General features: G+C 42.0%; 1 protein-coding gene across 2 annotated transcripts in view; it reads right to left on the bottom strand.

Annotated features, from left to right (window-relative positions):
• Nucleotides 1–22,072, bottom strand: part of wwtr1 (WW domain containing transcription regulator 1) — a 74,206-nt gene that overhangs the window by 19,072 nt on the left and 33,062 nt on the right. For both annotated transcript variants that reach the window (XM_005161848.6, NM_001037696.1), the window contains 1 exon segment: nt 6,265–6,404. In XM_005161848.6, coding sequence (XP_005161905.2) covers nt 6,265–6,404 — 140 coding nt within the window.

Below are 22,072 nucleotides of genomic sequence, written 5' to 3'. Positions count from 1 at the left end.
GCAAAGCTCTCAATTTACCGGTCAATCTACGTTGCTACTCTCACCTATGGTCATGAGCTTTGAAAGGACAAGATCTCGGATACAAGCGGCCGAAATTAGTTTCCTTCACAGGGTGGCAGGGCGCACTCTTATAGACAGGGTGGGGAGCTCTGACACCCGGGAGGAACTTGGAGTAGAGCCGCTGCTGATCCACATCCAGAGAAGTCAGCTGAGGTGGCTCGGGCATCTGTTTCAGGTGTTCCAGGCATGTCCCACCGGGAGGAGGCCTCGGGGAAGACTCAGGACACGCTGGAGGGACTATGAGCGCTATCATACACCCGGCGCAGTGTGGCGCAAGGCGCGGTGCAATAGTCTTTTGGTAGTTTCAGCTTGGCGCAAGAGTCGTTTTGAGGCGTTGCGCTACTAAGGACTAAATAGCAAATGCATTAGCGCTCATATGTGCGCACATATGTGTTCTGGTCTAAAAAGGAAGGCGTTCTGAGGCGGACCGCTGGCGCGTTGCTATTTTGAGAAACTATAATAGATTTTTCATTAGACCAAAACTAACCCGGTCTAAACTCCAGCGCAGAGTTGAGCCTGGCTTACACACTGCTTAATACACACAAGAGAGCAATAGACAAATATCTTTACATATGAAAAATGTAAATATTAGGGATATATAGAGGATATAATAAGAATAGATATAGGATATAAATATAAAGGATTAAAATATTACAAAACATATTATTTTCTAGCCGACATAAATATGAAAAAATCACTGCTTTATGTCTTCTTCATCTCGGGAGGCTTTTTCATTCATTCATAACAATTTGCTTCTGTATAATGTTATTATTATTAGCAGTGTTATTTATTATATCCATATTTATATTTGTTTTATTAAAAACAAGCTTAGATTTGCCCACCTGTCAGGTTTTAGACCGTATGGGGCACAGCATGTGTTTTAGGATATAACTCAGGTTTTTGAGCACACTTCATTATTATTGTTCATTTATTCGTTTGCTGGAAATTAGAACTGAATTTAGAAATAGTTTTGAAACGAATATTTGCGCTTAACAAACAAAAGTATTTATTTATAGGCTAATTGATGTCTGTGTGTAAAGGTTTCACTATCCAAGAGCGAAAGTGAAAGTGATCCATTATCTCTCATTCTCACGCAGTAGATGCTCTGTTTAACTGTTTTCTGTTAATAAACTGTGAACTGTTTGCTTGTGAAATGCTCAGTTTTTCCACTTAGACTTACTTTGCGTCCTGTAAATAGCGAATGCGCTTATGGCGCGACGCAGCTGCTCTTAAAGGGAATGGGAGATGAGACTCTGATTGGTTTATTCTCAAAACACACCTATAACTCATTAAGAAAATATACTCAACCTTTTTAGACCATGAGCCACGGCGCAAGGCTGATTTCCCTGTCCGTAAATTAGCAAAAATGTGTTCTGACACGCCCTGAAAGCGTTTGTGCCCTGCGTTTTGCGCTCTGCGCATGGACCGTCAAAATAGAGCCCCAAGTCTCCTGGCTGGCCTGGGAACGCCTCAGGATCCCCCCGGAGGTGCTGGTGGAAGTGTCTGGGGAGAGGGAAGTCGGGGTTTCTCTCCTAAGACCGCTGCCCCCGGGACCCGGCCCCGGAAAAGCGGCAGAAAATGAATGAATGAATGAAAGAATGAACAACAAATGTTGTGCTTGTCCAAAAATGCTTGTAGATTTAAGAATTTGTAGATATTCAAACTATAAACATGACAAGTCTTAAGTAAGAAGAGCATTTCTTGCAGTGCATCTATGCTCTGTTGAGCCTCTTCTGAACTTCTGCTAGAGCCAAAATGGAGGACACGGCCATCTCAAAAACAATAAAACCCCTGAGCGCTTGAGTCATAAGAAGCTGGTGAACAGAAAAAAAAGAGTTAAGAGGAGAAAGATCAGCCGTTTGAACGAGTGGAGCAGGTTGGATTATAGGACACGTCATTATTTCAAGCTGAGCAGCTTTATTCACATTCACACACAGATCAGGACAACTTCCTCCTTATAGTAACGTCTGACACTGCTTTCATTTACACATTTTGAAGTATTACAAATATAGTTGAAGTCTGAATTATTCACCCTCCTACATATTTTTCCCTCAATTTCGGATAGTTTTAATAACTCATCCCTAATAACTGGTTTCTTTTCTCTTTGCAATGATGACGGCACATAATATTAGACTAGATATTCTTCAAGACACTAGTATTCAGCCTAAAGTGACTTTTAAAGGCTTCCTAAATGATGTTGAACAGATTCAGGAATTGTTCACAGTATTTCCTACAATCTTTGTTCTTCTGGAGAAAGCCTTATTTGTTTAATTCGGCTAGAATAAAAGCAGTTTTTAAAAGCCATTTTAAGGTCAATATTATTAGCCCCCTTAAGCTTGTTTTGGATAGTCTACAGAACAAACCACTGCTACACAGTGACTTTCCGAATTACATTAACTTGCCTAATTAACAATATATCGTGGATCAATTTATTGCAATACAAAAATGTCATCGTAGCGTTACGGCCTCTGTTTTCTCTTATTGGGTGAGCTACGTTCCACCTGCTGTCCCATGCCTTCAGATTGCTTAAACTAGCAGCAGTAGCAGGCCAATATGAGTGTAGCTGAAATAGAGGATGTCTCGTCCTCTAATAAGTCCAACATCTGGCAACATTTTGGCTTTCAAGTTACTGAAGAGGACGGTAACAAGAAAACAGACAAAACACGAACTGTGTGTAAACAATGCTGCCATACAAAGCTGCAAACATAACGAATATGATGTGCAATCTAAGCCGTCACCACAGCGCCAAAGTGCAATCGAGTGTCTCACTTACATGCCAAAGCTGAAGAAATAACAAGAGTATTTGTGGCAAAATAAATGACACCCAGCTAGCAAAATGAGTTATTAAAACTATTATGTTTAGAAATGTGTTGAAGAAATCGGTAACACTTTATTTTGATGGTCCATTTGAGTATTAGTAGACTGTCTGCTTAATATCTCCTTCAACAGATATTTAACTGACCATAAGAAACTTTGCAAGTCAACTTGCACTAACCCTAACCCAATTAAACAGTCTACGAATAATCTACTGAGAATTAGTTGCAATGTAACTTAAATTCAATCATCAAAATAAAGTTTGACCTAGAAATCTCCTCTCCTTTAAGCAGAAATTGGACAAAAATATACACAGGACGTCAAATAATTCTGTCTTCAACTGTATCTGTGAGTGGAGATGAGATGTTAAACCTGCCTGTAACTCTATATGCTGAGATACTCTTGGCGTCTACTGTACGCAGCGCTGGAAGGAATCTTTCCCTCCCTCCAAACCCTTTAGTCTGGATTTTATCCTCCCCCTTCGCTGGAATCTGTTTCTCGCCTGCCAACAAAGCCGAGGCACACCTTTTTTTCCATTTCATCACAATTCAGGATTTGGGAAGAAAAAAGGCAAACAAAGAAAGCACATTTGGAAGGCATTTATGGGGGCCGATAGAGTCAAAGATGATACAAACACACTGTCAATAAACCAAACGCAGCTTTAAAAGCCTGGCCCAGCTAGCGAAATTCATGAGGCTCAAATCTGGCCCACGCCACACACTCACATCCGGCCCACATACCGCATGGAATGATGGCACTTGGGCGGTCCGCTCCTGTTTGCCAAATCTGGGCCACAATTAAGCCAAAACAAGATCACGTCAGCCAGAATTCTACCAAATGAACCAGAACCGACCCTATTCTGTAATGTAATGTAATGTAATGTGTATTTATATAGCGCATTTATTGTGTATGGCCATACACCCAAAGCGCTTCACAATCATGAGGGGGGTCTCTCCACACTACCACCAGTGTGCAGCATCCACTTGGATGATGCGACGGCAGCCACAGGACAACGGCGCCAGTGCGCTCACCACACACCAGCTATAGGTGGAGTGGAGAGACAGTGATCGAGCCAATTCGGTGGAAGGGGATGATTGGGAGGCCATGATCGTAAGGGCCGATAGAGGGACTTTGGCCAGGACACCGGGGTTACACCCCTGCTCTTTCACGAGAAGTGCCATGGGATTTTTAATGACCGCAGAGAGTCAGGACCTCGGTTTAACGTCTCATCCGAAAGACGGCGCCCACTGACAGTATAGTGTCCCCTTCACTTTTACTGGGGCATTAGGACTCACACAGACCACAGGTTGAGCGCCCCCTGCTGGCCTCACTAACACCACTTCCAACAGCAACCTAGTGTTCCCTAGTGGTCTCCCATCCAGGTACTAACCAGGCTCAGCCCTGCTTAGCTTCAGTGAGTAACCGGTCTTGGGCTGCAGGGTGATATGGCTGTGGCTATTCTGGGCCACAGTTTGCTTTTATTTTGGCCCAGATCCGGCCCACAACAGACACTTACATCTGGACCACATAATGAATGGAATGATGCCTCCAGGGCGATCCGCTCCTGTTTGTCAGATCTGGGCCATAAATAAGCCAAAGCAAGATCACATATCAGCCAGAATTTAACCAAATCAACCAGAACTGACCCTATTCTGGGCCAAAGTTTGCTTTTATTCTGGCCCACATCCGACCCACAACAGACACTTACATTTGGACCACATACTGAATAAAATGATGGCTTTAGGGCGGTCCGCTCCTATTTGCCAGAACTGGGCCACAATTAAGCCAAAGCAAGATCACATGTCAGCCAGAATTCTACCAAATCAACCAGAACTGACCCTATTCTGGGCCACAGTTTGCTTTTATGCTGGCCCAGACCAAGCCTATTACTTCTGACAATGGATTAAACGTTGGTAAACTTACGTGAATTATATTATTTCATCACAGGTTGTGCCTCACTTCATTTTGTTTGCTTTAATGAACAAACTTTTCAAGCAAAGTTCCTAAAAGTTTCAGCAGCCCAAAACAAAATGTATATTAAGAAGTTCAGGGCTATGAGCCCAACTAAAGCAAACACTTTTCTCCATGATGGTGACTTTAGTCTATGTGGTCCACATATGTTTTAAAATAACTTGGCCACATTTTCCATATCTCCTCTGGACCACTATAGGCTCAAATCCACATTAGCCAAAGCTTACTGTGTTGAATATTTGCCAAAAGTGGCCCACATATGTTTTAAAATAACTGGGCCACATTAGGTTCAAAACCGCAATAGTCAGAGCTTACTGTGCCAAATACTTGCCAAAAGTGGCCCACATATGTCTTAAGATAACTGGGCCACATTTGCACTTACACGTGTGAGCCACTTTAGGTTTAGACCCAGATTACCCTTAAATAACTATGCCAATATTTTGCCAACTGTGGCCCACATTTGTCCTCTGTAATTTGGGCCAAATTGATCAATCTCCCCATGGGCAAAATTTGGCTCACATTCAGATTACATTTTGCCATAAGTGCCAAATCCTTGCCTTAAATGGCCCATATATGAATTTGAAACTTTGGCTTCCCTTTGCCATTGCACAGGTGGGCCACTTCAGGCTCACATTCATTTTGTTTGGGCCGAAGGAAGGCCGCGAGTGCCGCATAACTGCCTAAAGTGGCTCACATTCATATGCTATCTGGGGAAGATTCATTAGACTTCATTAAAATCTGGATGAACCAGAAGCTGGAAACATTTATTTTATACTGCGATCCAGAAAAACAGAATATTAAATGAGAAAACAGTGGGCGTGGCTTGTAATTTATAGTGCAAGCAAATCAAAAGGGTTTGATTTAGGATGATTTCATTAGGACAGTAAGGTCTGACTTAAATAATGACAGAAATAATGTCCAGTATAGAATATAAAGTCCTGCTGCAGTGGAGACAGAATGAATATTGTGTCTGACTCCATCATGAGCTTGGAGGACTGCATCCATACATCTCTGACATGACTCAAATCACTGATTAATAAAGTCATCATGGCAAAGAAAGCGTTCAGCAGGACTCCCAGAGTTCATCAAGACTCTTTCTGTTCATCTTCAACACCTCCTCCTTCATCATGCTCAATAATGTTGATGTCTGGTGACTGGGCTGGCCAATCCTGGAGCACTCTTTGCTTTTTTCCTACCAAACTTGACTGATTTCTCTGAGACTATTGAGTCCATGCTGGTTCCAGTAGGTCTTCTGCAGTGATTCTGATGATCCATGGGAAAAATCCACCTTCTGCCACTTTTCCAAATGATAAACTAGAAGTCGAGTTATTTGATGCTCCTACAACTAGGATCTATGTCAAGACGTTTGTCAGGTAGAGATCAATAGTGTGTGCATGTCTGTATGTGTTTCACACTCACCCAGGTTGGGCTGAGAGAGGGCCATGGAGCGCTGCTGGATGCTGGCGGTGTTGGAGACCTGATTATGGAGGCTCAGCTGGGCCACCGAGGGCGTCATGCTCTTCCTGGGGTCGTGCCATGTGGTGATCTTCTCAATGTGACTGCACAACAAACACAGAAAACATTCAGTTAGTTAGTGTACAACACTCTCATCTCGCAAGTATACATCACTTTGCTGAGATTAGATCCTAATCTAATCAGTGGACACCCTTCCAGCTGCAACCCAATACTGGGAAACACCCATGCACACTCACATTCACACACACACTCATGCACTACAGCCAATTTAGTTCATTAATTCCCCTTTAGCGCATGTGCTCGGACTGTGAGGGAAACTGGAGAGTTCCACACAGAAATGCCAAAGACTCGAACCAGTGACCTTCTTGCTGTGAGGCCACAGTGCTAACCGCTGAGCCACCATGTCACCCTCTATGCAATGTTGTATTCTCTAATACAAATAAGTCGTTCGTAGACTATGTTGTTCTGTTGGCTTCATCGAACACGGACCTTCAGCATGCACTGGGGCGGTTTGTTCCCGAGTGTGACGTGGCTCAGATGAGAATCAGCTCCTCCAAGTCCTTGTGCACTCCCAGAAAAAGGTGGATTGCAATCTCCAGGTTGGAGGAAAGTCCTTTTCCCAGATTGAGTTTAAGTATTTTGGGGTTTTGTTTACAAGTGAGAGAAGGACTGGACACAGGTGGATTGGTGCAGTGGCAGCAGTAATGTGGTCTATGCATCGGTCGGTTGTGGTGAAAGAGGAGCTGAGCCGAAAGGCAAGGCTCACGATTTACCGCTCAATCTACGTTCCTACTCTCAGCTATGGTCATGAGCTTTAGGTCATGACTAAAAGAACAAGATCTCCAATACAAGCGGCCAAAGTGAGTTTCCTTCGAAGGGTGGCAGGGTGCTCTGTCACCCGGCAAGAGCTCGAAGTAGAGCCGCTGCTCCTCCACATCCAGAGAAGTCAGCTGAGGTGGCTCTGGCATCTGTTTTGGATGCCTACCTAGGGAGGTGTTCTATGTATGTCCCACCGGGGGGAGGCCTCGGGACCTAGGACACGCTGGAGGGACTATATCGCTCAGCAAGTCTGGAAACTCCTCAGGATCCCCCGGGAGGTGCTGGAGGGAGTGTCTGGGGAGAGGGAAGGCTGGAGTTCTCTCTTAAGACTGCTGCCCCCGCGACCCGGCCCCGGATAAGCAGATGAAAATGAGATGATGACATGGATTGTTAAAACAGTGTGTGTGTGTGTGTGTGGTGTCCATATCTGGATCTGCACACCCTGAGCGAACGCTTCAAAACTTGCAGCGACGGGAAATTCTGGCTTCTCTACATTTTTTCAACGCAAGGTCACGATTAGCAGCAGACAGACGCTAGTTTACGATCTCACAGTCCGTCTGTCAGTGTATTCTCACATTATACTGTAGTTCAGGGTTTTAAAACCTGCAGGTCTGACCCTGGCTCAAGTTCATCAACCCTGATCGACCGCTTCAGTTGAGTTTCACTGGAAATGAACCATGCAGATCTGCAGGATCCAGAGTTATGATGATTGCTGAATGACATTGGTCTTTTAAAGAAACAGTGGAGCAGTTCCAGCGTTACACAAGACATTGAGGCGTGCACTCGAGTAAATTATGATGAATCTTTAGGATTAACGTTGGCTACACAGCTAATATCCGGCACCTGTAAGGTTGTATAATGCGTTCCAGTACAATATACACAAATAAAATGGAGCGGGTGCTTATTAAAACTAATAACGGTGAATGACTAAAAGTCAAACCGGTGAGGCCTTTAGATGGACATCAGTAATCTAGTTATTTACGTTAATCTGAATAAGACAGTAATATAATTACGTGAAGTGCTTTTTGCAGGTTGCGACACCTGGCTATTCACGTTTCCTGCAGAATCTTGTGTAGTTTTAAATGTTTCATCTTCAATTTCTCGACTTTAACTGCAGTTCGGCAGTTTCACTTTCACTTATGAACATTTCACTCATGCCTCCGTCTCAAACTGGGGTATTTGACGTGAATATAACCGACTGGCAGAAGAGTGTTGTTTTTATTGAAACCGCACGTTTCAATGGAAAGAAAAAACGTCCGCATTTTGCGATGTGTGTGTATGTGTATCGAAAAGTCCTACATGATAGTTTGATTGTGGTGTTTACTTCAATAATGCCGTTAATATCTGCACACTCCCCATGTCTTAATTCCATTTCTGTTTATGACTTTAAACAATCGAAAATCGCTGTTTACATGGTAGACTCATAACCCGAGTATTGTCTTAATCATATTACAATCGTACTGTTGCCCATGTAAACGTACTTAATAGTCGACTCAACCACATCAAACTTGGCATTGCGAAGCACGGAAGTCATGCTTATTGGCAATGGAAGATGATTTAAAGTTAGTCGTGTCAAGAATTCGGCCATAGATTAGTATGTTGTCCTCACAGAAACAGGTTCAGCCATCCCACTGAATCAGGTCAGCTGTATATTTATGTTTCAATGTAATTAATTCTACACACTTTAAACGCAGCAGGTAATATTTGAATGATGTTTGAGCAACTTATCCAGTATGTGTTTTACGCAGCGGATGCCCTTCCAGCTGCAACCCAGCTCTGGGAAACACCCACACACACTCATGCACACTCATACACTATGGTAAAATTAGCCTACCCAATTCTCCTGTACCGCATGTGTTTGGACTGTGGGGGAAACCGGAGCACCCGGAGGAAACCCACGCGAACCCAGGGAGAACATGCAAACTCCACACAGAAACGCCAACTGACCCAGCCGAGGCTCGAACCAGCGACCTTCTTGCTGTGAGGCGACAGCACTACCTACAGCGCTGCCTGTAGATAAACCATTACTGATGATACTACTGTTTGCAAACTACATTGGCACCGCAAGTATTTTGGAGCAATAGTATTGTGATACTACCATAGTACTGGTAAACTGTGCAACCCCAGCACTAAGCGCTATTCTGACGTAATAATCAAGAAACGTTGCTGCTGTAGCAGTGCAGTATTGCACAATGCCTGCAAAACCAACAATATCAGCCTAGAAAATAGCAGCTTTTCATTTACCGTCAGTTTTAGTACACAATATATTTATATAATCAAGAAAAAAACACATGAAGTCTCTCCGGAAAGTTCCTAGTTCTATATTTATAGCTATAATTGCATATCATTACAAGTTTCAGCTTCAAATATCACACAGATAATGTTCTATAACTCTCTAAAACTGACTTTAAATCCTAACGGTGGCGTTTTGGTGACTGTCGCTTTAAATGCAAATGAGATTGTGCTCTTTTCAGAAGAGGGCGGAGCTACAGATGCCTGTGTGTCAGCATAGTGGCAGATTCAAAAACAGTATTGACTTCCTATGCTAATGAGGGAGAGATGGTCACTAGTGGGCGGGGCTTTCTCCCTCTGATGACATCATAAAAAGGAGAATGTCAATCACAGTGTTTCTGCAGACTGTTTTAGTCAAGTCTGATTATAAACAATACAATTAATACACTTTCACCATTAGAGGCTGCATATATTCACATAACTGTGTTTACACCCCTTATAAAAGTGTGTTTTGCATAATAGCTCCCATTTAAAAAAATAAATCCCAGTTTTTTAAATACTTAATGTGATCATCCTTGCTGACGTTTCTGCACACAACACAGTCAAATGATCTATTAATCGCTTTTATACAGTGCACAAATTGTGTACAGTCAAAAAAATTACATATATAGCTCTAATAACCAATCAATATCAAGATCTGGGCTCACTTTATCCCTAAAAATCATAATTGTGTAAGAATTCAGGCTGATTTTGCTCCAGGGCAGCAGCGCATTTCCATTTTTAACTTTAGAGACACGTTTCCGCTTCTAAACATCTTCCTGGGTCGGTTACATTCTTCACAGGTTGCTATTTTGTGCTCGTTTGTACACAGACCGGGCCTCAAATCAGTGTGTGGTCACGTGAATCACAGAATACACACAAGAGTGACTGACACACACACACACACACACACTGGGAGATTATCTGCTTCCTGCTGATGTCGGACAGGACAGGAAGCCTGTTCTCCATGTGCGTCTGTTCAGATTTGAGGATGAGTCATATATTCATATACAGCTGAAAGCAGAAGTGTACATTCCCTGTATAAAAAGGCACATAAGCATTGATAAAAGAGTGGGATATTAATGTGACTAAACTTGTTCTCTCTTAGGTAAGTTAGGATGATCAAATGTGTTTCTGTTCCGCTTAATAGCAGAATAATGAGAGATATTTGTTGAGAAAACCTTTCCTGAAAGTCAAGTTTACACACAATAAGATTATTCTGCCTCTGATAAAGCTCAGATGATGATGTCAGGGTTTTGGAAGTTTCTGATTGGCTGATTGACAACATTTGAGTTAATGTGAGGCACAACTGTAGAATAGTATTGAAGGAAAAGCTCAAACACACTGCTTCCCTGTGTGACAACATGAGAAAATCAACAAGCCAGAATCAACAACAAAGCCAGATTACAGTTTGCTGAATGACACTGATGTGTGGAGACATGTCCTGTGCTCTGATGGAGATAAGATTGAACTGTTTGGCCATAATGAGCAGTGATACATTTGGAGGACAAAGGGGAACAAGCCTAGAACACCATCCCAACTGTGCAGTATGGGGGCGGCAGCGTCATGTTGTGGGGCTGCAGGAGGGACTGGTCCACTTCACAGCATAGATGGCATCATGAAGACAGAACATCATGGAGAAATACTGAAGCAATATCTCAACACATCAGCCAGGACATTACAACTTGACCACAAATGGCCAGACAGACCATGACCCTAAGCACACTGCCAAATGAGTTCACATGTGCTTTAAGGACAACAGAGTGAATGTTTTGGAGTGGCCATCACAAAGCCCTGATCTCAATCCTATAGAGAATGTGTGGGCAGAGTTGAGAAAGCTTGTGTGAGCAGGACAGCCTACAAATCTGACTCAGTTACAGCAATTCTGCAGGAGGAATGGGCCAAAACTCCTGCAAACTATTGTGAGAAGCTTGTGGAAGGAGACTCAAAACATTTGACCAAAGCTAAACAGTTTAAAAGCAAAGCTAAAAAATAGCAAGGAAAGGTGTGTAAACTTCTGACTGTCTAGAAATGAATAAAACATTCTCTCATTATTCTGGCATTGAGTAAATGTAAATCATTTAGGAAATCCTAACAGACCTAAAATAGTAAAGTTTAGTGATTTACCATCAGACATTTTTCTAAAAATGCTTCCTTTTTTCAGAGTGTATGTAAACACCTGGTTTAATTTGTATAAGGAAAATAATGGATATAAATGGATTTACTGCAGTAAAAACCTGTTGCTTTCCCTGCTGTATATATTAAATAACCATAAACTCTCACTCCCTGAGTAACCCTGCACTATATATGGTTTATAAACGGTTGTGAATTGCAGTTTGAGATGTTAGTTTCTGCTCTGTCCACTTTTAATGTTGTAAATTCAACTCTGCAGTTTAACAAAGTGACTTTTATTGACATTTTAGTCATTTGAAATAACAATATAATGTATAAGAAATAACATCTAGAGAAATGAGTCAGTAAAATAACAGAGAATGTGCCGGCAGCTTAATACAAGGTGTTTGTAGCGCAATATACAACACCAACACAGACAACACAGCACTGCAGACTATTACAAATGACCATTAAAGTCACTTTCTAAATCTTTTCAAGGTTAAAAGTTGTCAGAAGAGAGATCAAGATCCCATAATGCAGTTCACAAGCAGAAATAAATAGGAGGAAATGAAAAATAATGACCTGAATATCACAATCACTGGTGTAAATCTGACCGTGTGAAGGCATTCACTCGATTAATTAGAGGAGCTTGGCGGATTTATGAATGTCTGACGGGGCTGAGAAGGAGCGGGCCCCTGGGGGTCCTGCTGCTCTGGGTGGGGCAGCTGTCCTGCACCTGTGGGCCCCTTAAACCTGAGGCCCACATGCTAAAACCAATACATGCAGGAGAACAGCTGCTAAAGCTAAAACCTAGTCAGTTACTAAAGTCCCATTTACACTAATACATGTTGCGTTTTTGAACAGCTCTCATCCACACTTATTGTATGTTATACCTTAATAATGGCTACTATCGATTATTAAACTGATATTCAGCAGAAGAGAGGGAATGTTTCGTATTTTTTATGAAAAATAAAGGAGGAAGTGATGTTATAGGCTTCATTTTCCCTATAAATATGCATACTGTGAAGATGACGCTCATATAACTATGCAGCTACACGACGACTCAACGTTTTGGGTGTGTTAAGGTGATGTCAAAATGAAAATAGGCAGTTCATTATGTCATCTCTTCGTTTTAACGTTAAGAAAGTGAAACAACATGGCCAGGGTGGTGTGAATGAGCATATACAGTACACTGTTCCCGTTGAAGATTTACCAGATGTGTCCTCGGGAGTTTGTTTTCCATATCAAACTTGCGAAGTCTGAACTCAGGAAAGGATTCAAGACTGAACTCTGTGCGCTTAATATTAAAGAAAACGGCCCAGTCAGATATGTGAATGTCTGCAGACACGCCTCCATTTTCAGATCTCACCGTTTCCCCCATCCACAGTGTTTTAAAACCAAAATGGCCGCTCCAGCGTTTTCAAAATGCTGGGCTATGTGGACGGAAGCTGTAAACGTATGCTTTTTAAAACTAAAACATTCTAGTGTATACAGGCCCTCAAATGCAGTCTCCATTCTGCAACTAGTCTGCTACCTGCTTTATAGAGTTAACCCTGTTTAAACTGACTCCCCTTTCGTTATGTTGGTGGCTGTTTTTGCCCCATTGACTTCCATTATAATCACTTATTTTTTGGACTGCAAAGCCTTGACAGCATATAATCATTCTTTCTAGATTGTTGCTGGTTTTCCCTGTTGGGAGGACGTCTAATTAGGGCTGGTATATCGAGTTCTGGGAATATATCGATATGGTTCCCCAACGCGATGTGGTATTATCTAATATCGTTCATATCTATGTGGTTTGAGGCCACACGTGCGCATCCTGCACGAAACAGACTACTCCAAGGCAGCACGCGATCTCCACTTGCACAAATGAATGATTCACTCCATGAGTCACACAAAAGATCTGTTCAAAATGAACGAATCTTTTAAGAACAACCTATCACTGATGCGACACGGAGGAACATGCAGTGCTGGTGTTGTATCCAAATGCCTATACATAGCACATGTCACTCCGCTGCTCATCCGTTTGCACTGGCTGCTAGTTGCTGCTCGCATCAAATTCAAAGCTCTGATGTTCTTCTGGCTTTGCTCCTTCTTATCTGCTCTCACTTCTGCAGATGTATGTGCCCTCCAGAAACTTGCGTTCTGTGAATGAACGTCGCCTCGTGGTTCCATCCCAAAGAGGGAAGAAAACACTTTCCCGAACTCTCGCATTCAATCTGCCCAGTTGGTGGAATGAACTTCCTAACTGCATCAGAACGGCAGAGTCACTCGCTGTCTTCAAGAAACCACTAAAAACTCAACTATTTAGTCTCTACTTACCTTCCTAATCTGCAATTGCCTCTCTGACTCCTCCACTTACAAAAAAAAATAAAAATTACTGCTGCTTTTCTTCATACACTTTACACACCTGAAACTTGCCTACAGCACTTCTTCATTGTTGCTCTTATAGTTGTGTAAATTGCTTCCTTGTCCTTAGTTGTCAGTCGCTTTGGATAAAAGCGTCTGCTAAATGACTAAATGTAAATGTAAATCTGACTCCCGGACAAATCTCACTCCCCCTCGACTAGTAGTGGTCTAGTAGCAAGTAGGGCTGGGCGGTATATCGAGTTCTGGGGATGTATCGATATGATTCCTCAAAGTGATGCGGGATTATCCCAACCCAGGCTCATTCTGAAAATGTAGTCCCGTGGACGTTTCTGGAGACGTTAATGTCGCGTCTTTATATAAGTTCTGTATTGTTGTTGCAGATAAAACATAACAGATAATGCCATTTAAACATGTTCCAGTGGGCTAGATATTGACTAACAGTCATACAAATATCTATATATTTGATATTGGCTAATAGCCTGTCTACTTGATGGTTGGTCTCATGCGTCCATCATGTTTGTAGTTTATTTACACTTTTCCCACGTGTTTGTAGTTCTAATTGAATTTACGTCCATTGCACAATGTACTGTGGGGAATATCAGCGGTTAGAGTATGGATGCTTCCACACTTAAAGGAACATCTGGCACCCCCTTTTAACATACTATGGTTTGGCACATACTAATTCTATTTCCAAATACTATTTAGGACGGATAGTATGCGGATTGGGAAGCAGCAAAACTGTCACCCCTGCTAAAAAATCCAGCTTCAACCAGCCTAGGCTGGTTGGCTGGTTTTAGCCGGTCAACCAGGCTGGTTTTAGAGGGGTTTAGGCCACTTCCAGGCTGGTTTCCAGCCATTTCCACCCTGGTCTTAGCTGGTCAGGCTGGGAGATGACCAGCTAAAATTAGCTTGACCAGCCTAGCCAGGCTGGGAGTCCAGCCAAAACCAGCTATATCCACCTTAAACCAGGCTGGTCAAGCTGGTTTTAGCTGGATTTGGCTGGTCATTTTCTAGCCTGACCAGCTAAGACCAGGCTGGAAATGTCTGGAAACCAGCCTGGAAGTGGCCCAAACCCCTCTAAAACCAGCCTGGTCAACCAACTAAAACCAGCCAACCAGCCTAGGCTAGTTTGAGCTGGATTTTTCAGCAGGGACATGAAGAGACAAACAGCGTAAATGCATTTAAAGTTTACCCAATATTATCATCTCAAACATATTCAAGTCCACGGATATCTGTTCAACACATTTCCAGGACTTTTCCACAACATTCTGGGTGTATTTGTTGTTTCCAAAACTGTGCCTTGTTAAAACTCCATGACTGTCTTTGAACCCTGATTAAACCATACTTATGACCCCTTCACCTCTACCCAATCAGCTTTCAGCTTTTTCAGTTTTTGGAAAAACACAGCAGAGATTAGGAGGCGCAGGGGCTGACGCTCGCAACGCCATGTTTGGGTATGAGCCACATGCTGTTTTCAGAGGAAACACACACACACACCTCAAAGAAACAATGGCTTGGTGGTGGATTAGAGGTGACACACACACACACACACACAGGCTGAAACAACACTGACACACACCCCAGTATAGGCAGATGGACACAACACCTCTAAACTGAGCTTCCAGCTCTTCCTGTTAGCGTGCTAATGGTGGAAACACACACACACACCAGTATCGCACATGGCACACATGCATAGCAACAAATCAGCAGCACTGACTAAATACTGTGATTTAGGTGCCGTTTACACTGGTGCGCTCTCCTTTTAAAATGGCATTCATGCTCCGGTTTCCCCCACAGTCCAAAGACATGCGGAACAGGTGAATTGACTAGGCTAAATTGTCCATAGTGTGTGTGTACATGAGTGTGTATGAGTGTTGCACAGTGAAGGGTAGCAGCAGGAAGGGCATCCGCTGCGTAAAACATGTGCTGGATAAGTTGGTGGTTCATTCCGCTGTGGTGACCCCGGATTAATAAAGGGACTAAGCTGTAGAGAAGCAGAATGAATGGTAAACACAAGACAACAGTCTCCATCTGGAGCTCCTTCACGAGACTTGACACATGTAAACACTTGCCTTTTCAGGCTCACAGCTCTCAGCACCGCCCACAATGTTCACAGTTATTAAACCGACCAATCACAGAGCTTGCTCTATGACTTGTTGCATTTTTTGAGAGGTGAAATAGCCACGGCGAGGGCTATGCGGCTGCGCAAAGGCTGCGCCGGAGCACACGCATGCCTTGAAAGAATAAGCCTTTAGAACATGTAGATCAGGGGACATCAACCTTTATGAAACTGAGAGCTACTTCTTAGATACCGATTAACGTGGAGGGCTACCAGTTTGATAAACAACAAATTTGCTCAATTTACTTTTAATTATACTTTATGTTTTTGGTAATAATTAATAATATTCATCCATGTGAAGACACTGATGGTCTCACAAAAGTTATCAACAGTGATTTAACAGGGTAGGAAATACCCTGTATTTAATATATCAATGTGCAACACTTTATTTTTATATATATATCTCTGCAAATATTTACATTTTTAAATGATTACTTCTATATTAGATGAAGCTTACTGGTAAGTGGCGCTATGGTGAGCTATTTTTTAGAACAGGCCTGTGGGCAACACATGAGATCCTCGCCATGTTGGTGACCCCTGATGTAGATGTACCGTATCACAGTCATAGATTTGTGCTTGAAGATTCTGTTGCTGCTTTCCATCAGGGAAATCAAATGTTCTGACCTGGGGTGCGTTTCCCAAAGCCATTGTTAGCCAACGTAAGGTTGCAAGTTCAGTTGTTACAAACATAGTTTGTTGATTTGGTATTTCCCAAATCCGACGCTCCAATGAACATTCGCAAACTGCGTCGTAAACTTGAGCACTTGCAACTACACCTCTGGAGCTGTAGTTAGGAACAGAGTTCCTGGCTGTGTTCTATTCCCACTTATCCCCCCTATGCCCTATTCATTTAGAACATTCTAACGTTTAAAGTTGGAATTATTAAAAATAAAAAAGCATTAAAGTCATGTCTCTTAGCTGTAATTAGCTTTTTAACTATTTTACAGTTCAGTTTTAGCCATCTTCATGTTTACAATTGTGCTCCCTTCGCAGTGTATTTAAAAACATTAATGAATTTTGAACACAGCCTCATGGCGAAAGCTGTAGGTGACCTACTATAAAAGACGAGTTTGTTACGTCTCCAAAGCTTGTGAAAACAAAAAGCAGACGTTAATTCTTTTAATTCATAGTAGGTTATTTATTAAGTATCTGTACTGTATATGACATGGGCCTCGACATCAATCAAACACACCTGAACATGCTAATCAGTGTCTTCAAAAGTGCTAGAAATCTATAAGCAGGTGTGTTTGATTAGAGTTGGAGCTAAACTGTGCAGGACACCGGCCCTCCAGGACTGAGTTTGCCCACCCCTGGTGTAAATGGAGGGAGGGGTTTAGGTCTATAAATAGGCCCATTTTGAATGGCCCTCAATCTGTCCAATCAGATGTCTCTATAAAAGCCCCGCCCCTGATAGCACCTGCAATCTGAAAGTATCAAATGATGCCTGCCTGTTGTCTGTAGAGATGATGATATTAAAACAGGGGTGGAGGGATGTGTCCTGTGCTGAAGAGTGTGTGATGACGCTGGACGTTAAAGCAGCGTGTCTGAAGCACCTTTCACCCGCAAACGTGCTCAGCGGCCAGCAGGAAAACGCCTGGAATGTGAGTCTGTCTGCAGCCATGGAGACTTTAACACACTGCAGACCGGGCTGGCACACACACACACACATATGCAGAAACACACACAAACACAGATGCACACTCACACACACACACACATATGCAGAAACACACACAAACACAGACGCACACTCACACACACACATATGCAGAAACACACACAAACACACAAACACAGACGCACACACACACACACACACATATGCAGAAACACACACAAACACAGACGCACACTCACACACACACACACACATATGCAGAAACACACACAAACACAGACGCACACTCACACACACACATATGCAGAAACACACACAAACACACAAACACAGACGCACACACACACACACACACATATGCAGAAACACACACAAACACAGACGCACACTCACACACACACACACATATGCAGAAACACACACAAACACAGACGCACACTCACACACACACACACATATGCAGAAACACACACAAACACAGACGCACACTCACAAACACACACACATATGCAGAAACACACACAAACACAGACGCACACTCACACACACACATATGCAGAAACACACACAAACACACAAACACAGACGCACACACACACACACACACATATGCAGAAACACACACAAACACAGACGCACACTCACACACACACACACATATGCAGAAACACACACAAACACAGACGCACACTCACACACACACACACATATGCAGAAACACACACAAACACAGACGCACACACACACACACACACACACATATGCAGAAACACACACAAACACAGACGCACACTCACACACACACACACACACACACATATGCAGAAACACACACAAACACAGACGTACACCCAGTCACAGTCATACACACACACGCACATATGCAGAAACAGACACAAACACAGACGTTTACCCAGTCACAGTCATACACACTCACACACATATGCAGAAACACACACAAACAGAGACGCACACTCACACACACAAACACACACACACACACACACATATGCAGAAACACACACAAACACAGACGTACACACACACATACAAACACTTTAAGCCAGGGGTGTCCAAACTCAGTCCTGGAGGGCCGGTGTAACACACTTTAGTTCCAGCCCCAACTGAACACACCTGAACTCAGCGAATCCCGCTCTTTCTACACTCTCAGAAATAAAGGTATGCGAGCTGTCACTGGGGTGGTACCTTTTCAAATGGTACACATTTCTACTTAAAGGGTCTATATTGGTACCTTAAAACCCTGCTGAATAAACCAGTCTAGGCTGGTTGGCTGGTTTTAGCTGGTCGACCAGGCTGGTTTTAGAGGGGTTTTGGCCACTTCCAGGCTGGTTTCCAGCCATTCCCAGTCTGGTCTTAGCAGGTCAGGCTGGAAAGTGACCAGCTAAAACCATCTAAAACCAGCTTGACCATTCTGGATTAAGCTGGACATAGCTGGTTTTGGCTGGGCTCCCAGTCTGGCTAGGCTGGTCAAGCTGGTTTTAGCTGGCCATCTCCCAGCCTGTCCAGCTAAAACCAGATTTAGTTCGATGTTTAGTTTAGATGTTTCCCAGAGATGGGTTGCAGCTGGAAGGGCATGTGCTGCTGGATAACAAAATCTAAGCCATTTCAAAATATAGAAACTAATAAAATCTAGTAAATCTGCCTCTTAAAACTAATTAAAACTGACTGAGTTTAAAAAAACAAAAAGTCAAAACAAAATAAAAACTAAAGCTAATGAAAAATCCAAAACTATTATAACCTTGCAAAAAAAAAAGCCCTCATGATGGACGCTAGAACTGTGGTTTGGTCAGAGAAAAGCATCCCGTCCGCAGCTCAGCAGGGCTCTGGGACTCTCTCCACCCAGCTGAGATCATTGAAAACAGGAACAAAAGAAAAGGATCCACTTTCCCAATTACCCACAGCTCGGGTTACTGGGGAATTCCTGCACACCCGGCACAAAGGAGACTCCAAAAAGCCGGGTGACGGAGGGCCTGTCCTGAAGACGGATGGCCGGGAGGGGTCAGATGGAGCCGGCAGCTGGATATTGTGGAATCAGAAGTATTCGATTCAATGTGGAAATGTGAAGGAGGGGCGCGCAGGAAGTGGAATGCGCTGCTAATTATAGTCCTCCAGATTTACTAGCGCACGAAATAAAGCTGAGCTCGGACTATTCTGTGAGAGACGGGGGGCAGGTTCGGGCTTGTGTTTGCAGGCCTGGTCAGCAGTGAGGACAGCGCGACGTCCGGTAGACACTTGCAGATGCTTTGTGAAGCTGCGAGAACTACAGTCAAAGTAGAGTTAATGTGAAGTCAAAATATATTTAAACTACAGTCAAAATACAGTCAAAGTAGTCAATGTACAGTCGAAGTAGTGAAAACTACAATCAAACTAGAATCAAGGTAAGTCAAACTACAAAGTACAGTCAACGTACAGCTGAAGTCACACTACATAGTCAAAGTACATTCAAAGTAGTCAAACTACATTTAATATACAGTTGAAGTACAGTCTAACAACAGTCAAACTGTAAACAAACTACAGTCAAACTAGTCAAATTGCACTTAGAAAGTACAGTCAAACTGCAGTCGAAGTCAAAGTACAGTCAAAGACAAACTACAGTTAAACTACAGTCAGGGAAAAGTCAAACTACAGTCAAATTACAGTAAAACTACAGTCAAAGACAAACTACAGTTAAACTACAGTCAGGGTAAAGTCAAACTACAGTCAAACTACAGTCAAATTACAGTAAAACTACAGTCAAAGACAAACTACAGTTAAACTACAGTCAGGGTAAAGTCAAACTACAGTCAAACTACAGTCAAATTACAGTAAAACTACAGTCAAAGACAAACTACAGTTAAACTACAGTCAGGGTAAAGTCAAACTACAGTCAAACTACAGTCAAATTACAGTAAAACTACAGTCAAAGACAAACTACAGTTAAACTACAGTCAGGGTAAAGTCAAACTACAGTCAACATACAGTCAATTTACAGTAAAACTACAGTCAAAGACAAACTACAGTTAAACTACAGTCAGGGTAAAGTCAAACTACAGTCAACATACAGTCAAATTACAGTAAAACTACAGTCAAAGACAAACTACAGTTAAACTACAGTCAGGGTAAAGTCAAACTACAGTCAACATACAGTCAATTTACAGTAAAACTACAGTCAAAGACAAACAATAGTTAAAGTACAGTCAAACTAGTTAAATTACACCAAAAAAGTACAGTCAAACTGCAGTCAAAGTACTGTCAAACTAGTCAAATTACACTTAAAACAAAGAGTCAAACCGCAGTCAAAGTACTGTCAAACTAATTTCAAACTACTGTCAAAGTTAAAGTACAGTCAAACTAGTCAAATGACACTTAAAAAGTACAGTCAAAGTCAAAGTACAGTCAAAGTCAAACTACGGTTAAACTACAGTCAGGGTAAAGTCAAACCAAAAAGTAAAGTCAAACTACAGTCAAAGTACAGTAAAACAACAGTCAAATTGCAATCAAAATATGGTCAGAGACAAGTCCCAGTACAGTCAAAGAACAGTCAAAGTCAAAGTGCAAAGTACAGTCAAAATACAGTGAGTCAGTGTAGTCAAACCGCATTTCATCATTTCATCTACAGTCAAACCAGTCAGTCAAAATACTGTTAAAGTACAGCAAAAGTCAAAATACAGTCAAGATAGAGTCAAACTATTGTAAAACTAAAGTGAAAGTGGTCAAACTACAGTCAAATTACAGTCAAACAACAGTCAAAGTAGTTCCAACTACAATGTACAGTCAATCAAAGTGGTTAAACTACAGTCAATCCACAGTCTATAGTCGAAGTACAGTATAACTAGTCAAAGCACATTCAAACTACCAAGTCAAACTATAGTTAAAGTACAGTCAAACTAGACAAACTACAGTCAATGTTCAAAATACAATCAAACTGTAGTCAAACTAATCAAAGTACAATCACACTATAGTCAAAGTACAGTCAAACTGTAGTCAAACTAATCAAAGTACAATCATACTACAGTCAAACCAGTCAAAATATAAAATACAATCAAACTATAATCAAACTAGTCAAAAAGTACAATTAAACTACAGTCAAAGTACAAACTACAGTCAAAGTCAAATTACAGTTAAAGAACAGCCAAAATATTCATACTACTGTCAAAGTACACAGTCAGACTACAGTTAAAGTACAGTCAAAGTACACTCGAACAATAGTCAAACTACAGTCAAAATTCAAAGTACAATCAAACTATAGTCAAACTAGTCAAAGGACAATCAAACCACAGTCAAAACACAGTCAAACTATAGTCAAATCAAAGTCAAATTACAGTTAAAGTACAGTCAAACTAGTCAACTTCAAAGTACAATCCATCTATAGTCAAACTAATCAAAGTACAGTCAAACTATAGTCAAAGTACAAAGTACAATAAAACTATTATTGAACTAGT

Source organism: Danio rerio, chromosome 22, assembly GCF_049306965.1.
Source record: "Danio rerio strain Tuebingen ecotype United States chromosome 22, GRCz12tu, whole genome shotgun sequence".
Taxonomy (NCBI): domain Eukaryota; kingdom Metazoa; phylum Chordata; class Actinopteri; order Cypriniformes; family Danionidae; genus Danio; species Danio rerio.
The sequence above is the reverse complement of the archived record's forward strand: the minus strand, read 5'-3'. Positions and strand labels throughout refer to the sequence as shown.